At 32.1% G+C, this 7569-nt stretch overlaps 1 protein-coding gene across 1 annotated transcript; it reads right to left on the bottom strand.

The window, feature by feature from the left end:
- Positions 1-1559: 1559 nt before the first annotated feature.
- On the bottom strand, positions 1560-6033 carry LOC120357755. Its single transcript, XM_039449227.1, has 8 exons — positions 5538-6033; positions 4804-4979; positions 4047-4242; positions 2806-3225; positions 2357-2542; positions 2030-2256; positions 1660-1818; positions 1560-1571 (listed from the first exon to the last, which is right to left on the bottom strand). The coding sequence occupies exons 1-8, from the start codon at positions 6031-6033 to the stop codon at positions 1560-1562; spliced, it is 1872 nt and encodes a 623-aa protein (XP_039305161.1).
- Positions 6034-7569: the final 1536 nt, after the last annotated feature.

Here is a 7569-nt window from a genome sequence, read left to right as displayed (position 1 = left end):
GACACGTCATGTGGCGTGCAGCTTATCGAGCGTACCGGTAGTTTCTATCTGGTATGTCTGAGCTAACACGAGCTGGTCTCGCGGTAGCTGTTTCGTCCACTCCGTTATAGGCATTTACTTTCGGGTGCGATTATCGGGTTAAAACGATCCCTGTTTGGGCGCCATGTAACGCTGGTAGTTTTTTGGACGGTTTGGGAGAAACGGGGGAAGAAAACGGTACGGATTTCTCCAAACCCAGCAATCCGCTCGCTGGATTGCCGGGTTTGGAGAAATAATCGCACTTGGATTGGTAGAGAAAAAATATAAAAGATTTATTAAAGCTAGCCTTGTACAAATGTAACAAACTGAACAATGAAATAAAATAAAATGATACCAAAATGAAACAAAGTGCCTTGGAACGGGCGAACGCAAAACAAAAGAGACGGTGGTGATCGCAAAGCACAAAACTAGAAACTTCTCGTGACAATACTGGCGCCTAACGGTCGGACGTACGAACAGAACAAACTTAATCTACGCGTAACGGAGTATCATCGGTATATTACATTGAAGCTACAACCCAAGGAGAACAGAAAGTCAAGAAATAGTCACAATGACGTCAAAATGACGTCAAAATTTAATCATTTTAGGAAAGTCAAGGTGACATCATTTCATATATTCAAGAGGATAATAATATGACTTTTTCGTGACGGCGTCGTGACCTTTCCGTGACATTTAACAATAAAGTGCAAAAAGCTTTTGTCCATTCTGACCCCTCTTTTATCGACAAAAGTGCCTTAAATATGGCTTCTCAGGTGATTTCCAAGTCACTTTTATCGATAAAAGTAAGTTCAGAATATGCACCTTTGTATCATAGACAGTCAAGCCTATCGCACATGAAATTGCATAGGCTGCATATGCTATAGCATAATACCGCTAAACCAAAGAGTAACCAACATAAAGACGCCATATTGATTTACATAAGATGCTTATTGGTCCAGCGGTCTCATGCTATGCATATGCAGCCTATGCAATTTCATGTGCGATGGGCTTAATACTTTTCTATAAGGATTTAATAAATTAATTAGTAAATTATTATTTCAAAAATGCAGTCTTTTATTTAATTTAGAAACGTGTGAGATTAATAATATATTTTTATATAATATATAGAATTATTATATTCTCTTATCTTTTAAACACAATAAAACATTAAATAACATTTTACCTATTTCTTAAATTTAGAAAGTATTAAAGAAGTTACTACAATAGCAAAAAATAAACATATTTCATAAAAATATTTCATATAATATCAATACTTTAACGTAAACATATCTTATTATTAAAAAAACAAAAATAATGGAAACTGCTCTGAGTAGTTAACAAAAAAAATATTATATAAAAGTAAACATTTCTTATTTAAAAAACAAACCCAAACTACTGCTCTGTAAGTAGTTGAGAAAGGAACTAAATATTCATATAGTTAGTGGAATATATCTAAGTGTTAATTTTTCTCTGGTTGCTTGTAGAAAACCAACGTAAAATTTTGGAATGTAACTCTGTTACATTATATGTTAGGAATTTTTTCACAACAGCACCTGATTAAAAAAATAGCGAATTAGTTTTCGTATGAGTATACTTTACCAAAAGTTCGATAGAAATAATTCAAAATTTACATTCAATTACTGTAAGAATGTTTGTGCCTTGTAGTTTTATTTTCACTGATCCTGAATCTGAATAATTAATAATTCTAGCCAATGAATTGGAGAATATTTTTGAAAGCAACTTTCCTATAGGTACCTCCTCATTTTTTCCCGTTGACATCAAGACAACAAAATAATCAACCTGAAACATAGATATCTTACTTACGTATTTGTTATTTATGTATTACGTGATTTACAATCTGTCTTAAGTGAAGAGAAAGAAACAAGTAAACAACTGTAGGGTTTTATTTTTATGTCGTATCAATTTTTTAGTTAATTGCTTAATTATAACGGAATATGTAAAACTAATATGCAGCAATAAATACTGTAATGAAATAAATAACAGAACATACTGTTGAAAGAAAATTGTCGTCATTTTTAAGGAAGTTGTCAAAAGCATAAAAGGCCTCTTCATCCTTAAGAGGCAATATAGGCAAATCTTTTGGCTTAATGGACACTGAATCTTCAGGTGTTAATTTTCTATGCACTCTTGCAAGGGACATGCATACATAATCAAATTTTCCATTTATTTCCTCAATCTGCTCTATTATAGTTTTGAGTAATATTTCACACTTGTTACCTATCAGATATTCAAAATAATTTTTGAAATAATTATGGTATTAAAAGAATTACGTTGTAAATATATACATATACACATAAACAAAACATAAATGACTTACAATCAATTGTTGGACATGTTTTATCAGAAATACCGCTGTCAACATCTTGCAATGTTCTCAACGGCGTTCTATTGGAAGATTCTTTCTTACTTACACCCACATTTTTCTCATTTACAGAAAGTAAGTCAACAATATTTGAATTATCATGCAATGTATTTTCCGTTCCAAATTTTACAGTACTACATTCTACAGACATGAAGAAAAAGATTTTATGTAATATTATTATATAATAAACTACATGATAGTAATATAGCAATATTTTAATGAAAGACAGCATAAGTAACTGAACATTGTTAATAGGTTTATTCCTTAACACTTAGTTCACTGAAAAAGTTCTTATTACATTTTAGACATAAATTATGTGTACTAACATTTGCAGAAGGGTTCATAGTATTTAAACTTGAAATATATTTTTATTACAATAAGTTAAAGAAAATTGAAGTTCTCACCATTCCCAGACAAATGAAAGATGGTTTGTGTGACATCAGTACCTATCGATGACATATTGTCACGTTCACTGAATGATGTAAAGGAACTTGTTTTACTTGTGGAGGCTTTCGTGTGGCAAGAGGATTTTTCGAGGTTTCCTTTTGGGTTATATTTTGTGTCGTTTAGAAGAACTCTAACTGACTTTTTCATTTTCTCGGAGTTTAATATTTCATTCTCTTCATCACTGCTAACATGTTTAGTTTTGTTGGTTCTTTTCTTCTTTATCTGTGGAGATTCATCATAAGATTCCTCTGAATCGTACAAATATTTGGTCTTTCGTTTTTTCCTAGGTCCTTTCAAGTCAGTTTCTCCTGCTGCAGTATCAAGATCACTGAAATCTTCAGCTACCTTTGATGCTTTACGAGCATTTTGGTATTTATCTGAAAAGGCACAAGTCAAATAAATACAGCTTGAAAATAACACAATGTTTATCCTGACAAACATTGTGTTATTTTCAAGACTATGATAATAAAAACAGTATTTAACAATCCCAGCAAAAATACCAGGTAACAGTAACATAACTTAATAATAATTTCTCAATCAACAATATATTATAACTATCACATAACACGCATTATATTGCGTTTATTTACTTGAATGGTAAATTGTAACAGTTAAATTACTATTACTTGATATTTTCTGTGATATAACTATCAAAACAGTAGAAAAAATGATAATATTAGATACTACTTTTTTATTACATAATTTTAATGTAAAGATGATATTCATTATTATATGTAAAAATATTTTATCAATTATTTTCTACTTCTTTTATGGGAAAATGTTGACAAATACATTAAACAATACACACGTAGCAAATATCTTTTTCAAAATTTCTATTATTTTTTCTTGTTTTTTAATGAAGAAATCGTTATGTGCAATGTTTTGAATATTATGAAACATTACTGCATGTACTTGTATTTAATAGATGTGTTTTATGTTGTACCTTTATATATGTACATTGCGGCTCAAAAGTGAGATCATTAATAAAATGTTTACCAAGGCTGTTCCAATATTCACTGCCAGTACTGAAAATCTATAACATACGTATTATAAACTAGAGATTTGCAATATTATTAGTGAATATTGGAACATAGCCCAAAAATAATTATCTAGATAATTATTCTTGATTAACATTTTTATAAGTGATCTCAAACTTTTGACCAGTTTTGTATAGAAATGAATAAATTATAACACATACCATACTCATGCATTACTGTCGCTGGATATATGTCAAATTCAGGGGTTGGCTTTGATAAACTCATGATAAGTCTCGTAATCTTGTCATTATTTAAATTCTTGGGTGGCCATTTACATGATCCTTTATCCTCACAAATCCATGACGTGGGTACTACTTCTACAGACTCTTCTCCTCCTCTAAATCTTACCACGGCAAACTTAAAAAATGTAACGTCATCAGGATTTAATACATTTCAAAATTAAATTTAGCAGACAGAAATATAAAACTACATTTTAAACTATTCATATTTGTACAATATAAGATAAAAGTAACGTTATTTTATTGTAAATAAGGTTAAAATATATAAATAATAAAGAAACTCTTTAAAAGTTAACTAAAGGAAATTTATAAAACGCGTTGTACAGAAAAAAATTAGAATGAAAAAAAAAATAAAAATGCAAAATCTTCAAAAATGTTAATCAATCATAGAAATACACAAAATTCCATCTATAAGAGGAATGGCCACACATTTTGCCTTGACATGTGATAATTTCCAATAATCACGCTGTTCCTCTTTCTCTTTAACTTTATATATGCCAATAGAAGATGATGGCAAGGGATAATCATAAAAGTCTTCTAACTGTTTGAATTTTTTTCCAATCAAGACCACACCATGCACGGTATCAATAATATTTGATAACATCACAACTTCTTTAAACACAGTAAGAAAACATTTGTTCGGTTTATTACAACTTAAGGTCATTCCCTTCTATATTACTTCTGTGTACTGGTTACCCTGAAACATTTCTGGCCATATTTCATGATTGTTCCTTAGGATAGGTCGATTTGAGTTGGGTAAAATATCTTCAGTCAATATACCTCCTGTCTCTGAGTCACGTTTGACTAGTTGCTGAAGTGGTTTGTAGTTTGACTTAAGCGTTTTTTTTATAACCCCTAGATAATTTTCGTAGGAGAAAGCACTAAACGAGTCTAAAGAACCGTGGCTTTTACATTCTTCGGAAAGATGAGCTGTGGAATGTACATTATACACAAGAAAAGTACGACCCAGAGTGCAAGCTGCATGATTTATAAACTTTTTCAGTAAATAATCAGCAACATGATTTAAATTATTACAAAAGATTGAACTTGACAAAATGTATATAGCACAATGAAGTAATAGGAATGTATGATAAATATTCTCGGGAAGATCTTGAAAAACTTTGATACCATCATACAATAAACATCTATATTCTGTGGCTTTCCATTTCGTCCTACTTTCACGATTTCCCAGGCTTCTAGGTTTACGATTAAACTCTTTAGGGAAATATTGTGAAATTTTATTTAAGTCATTGTTAATTTTTGTTACAGTGTTTCTTGAAAATCGACAATGGGTCCGTTTCTCAATAAGAAAGGACAAAAATCGCTTAAAGACTCCTAAATGTATAAGATGCATAGGATTCAATCGAAATTGCGACACCATTCCTGTATTTATTATTTCCAAAGGAGAATTACCCATATGATGAAGTGGATTCTCTTTTCTTTGGAAACTTTCATCCGTTCGCAGTTCACAGTCCACATTTTCAAATATTATCCTATTGTGAAACCATTCGCCTTTTACTATGCATTTCTCACATGCAAAGTGAGAATTATGTGGCACGCACTGCTTTACAAAGCTACGAGCAGGTGCATCCAGAATATAGTTTCTAATACAAAATGGAAATACTGTGCCATTGCGTTTTAAACCATTCTCTGTAAGCTCTCTAACTTCAATAATATATTTAAGATAAGCTTCTAAATCACTTGGTTTTCCTGTACCATAAAAAACACCAATGATAAATAGATGCTTTTCATGCACAAATCTTCCAAGTATTGGCCAAAACTGTTTTCTAGAATCCTTATAAAGAGGTATTCCATCTATATTGACATCCATAACAATCTGGTCATTATCAGTCAGATATTGGTCATTTAGTCTCTGTTCAATATTAGGTTTTATACCTTTATACCACATAAGCCCTGTTCCAATAACTTGTAAGAAAACCGTACGGGGAGTTTTGAGAAGTGTTTTGTACGAATTTGGAAGAAAAGGAAAAATAGGCTTCAATATTTTCAAGATACCATCTACTTTTCTTTTGGAAACATTATGAAGTCCCCATTTCTTAAGTTCTGTCAAAATATATAACTCGGTTTCTTCTTTATTTTGAAAAGCAGAAGTTGTGATATTATTTTCTAATTCATTGCAATTAATATTTGTATGACTGCTATTCCTATCAAGACTGTCATCTCTATCAGGACCGTAAACATGTTCTATTTCTATATTAGGAGTAGTTACATCATCATTGACATTTATAAAACATTGTTCTGGAAGGGTAGCAATGCTATCATTGGAAGAATTATTACATTCAAGTTCCTGATCTATAAAGAGTTGAAGGTCTTGGTGCACAATATTTTCTGCTTTTGAACGGATAAAAGCCTGATAAATGCGATTTTCTGCTTTGATCTTATATTTTCGAAGAACTTTTTTCTTGTAAAAATTCTGCAGCGGCTAGGAAATTTAAGATATTAATATGTTAATCATATTGAACACAAGATTCATAAGAATACTGAATATCTAAGACACGTATATATGTTGTATTCATAAACAGTCTTGTACAAATAAGAAATTTATCAAAGAATTGATTGGTCTATTAACTTGCTAGCATAAAATAAAACTCTACTGTGACGCAAGAATGCTTAGGCATTCTTAATAATTATTATATCTATGTAACTGTATAATAAGTTTTCTAACCTTGAAAACGTCATTTTGCTATAATCGAAAACGCTTTTTTCACAATTTTATAATATCGTAGAAATATTAATTGAGTGAATATATTAGGAGTACAAATTGAAAACCGCCGTTTTTTGTCAAAATTTGAGGATTGATTGTTGAAAAATGGTTACATACTTATTCTTGAAAGTATTGTCCATCGCTGGCCACTACTTTCTCCCACCTTTCGGGCAGCATACGAATCCCGCGTCGAAAAAACTGCTCGTTTTTTGCGGCGATCCACGAATCGACCCAGTTTTTGGCCTCTTCGTAATAATGGAAGTGCTGCTCAGCCAGGCCATGCGCCATTGATCGGAACAAGTGGTAATCTGAAGGGGCGATGTCAGGAGAATACGGCGGATGAGGTAAGACGTCCCATTTCAATGTTTCCAGATATGTTTTAACGACCTGAGCAACATGTGGCCGAGCGTTGTCGTGCAGCAACATCACTTTTTTGTGTCTTTGCTCGTATTGTGGCCGTTTTTCCTGCAATGCTCAGCTCAAACGCATTAGTTGTGTTCGGTAGCGAGCTCCTGTGATGGTTTCACCCGGTTGCAACAGCTCATAATAAATCACGCCGAGCTGGTCTCACCAAATACACAGCATGAGCTTCGAGCCATGGATGTTTGGCTTGGCCGTCAATGTTGATACATGGCCGCGGTAGCGGTCACGATTTTTTTCGCTTTGGATTATCATAATGGATCCACTTTTCATCGCCGGTTACAATACGATGCAGAAAAC

The sequence above is a fragment of the Solenopsis invicta genome, chromosome 5 (genome assembly GCF_016802725.1).
Source record: "Solenopsis invicta isolate M01_SB chromosome 5, UNIL_Sinv_3.0, whole genome shotgun sequence".
Taxonomy (NCBI): Eukaryota; Metazoa; Arthropoda; class Insecta; order Hymenoptera; family Formicidae; genus Solenopsis; species Solenopsis invicta.
This window is presented reverse-complemented; position numbering and strand designations above follow the sequence as displayed.

Bases quoted from the DNA above. Each gene is read 5' to 3' on its own strand.
- LOC120357755 (XM_039449227.1), bottom strand. From the start codon at position 6,033: ATGTGGTATAAAGGTATAAAACCTAATATTGAACAGAGACTAAATGAC. The intron at 4,243-4,803 runs GTAATATAGAAG...ACATTTTTTAAG, and splicing joins AGGGTAACCAGTACACAGAA to TTTGCCGTGGTAAGATTTAG. The intron at 2,543-2,805 runs GTGAGAACTTCA...TCATGTCTGTAG, and splicing joins CTTTCATTTGTCTGGGAATG to AATGTAGTACTGTAAAATTT.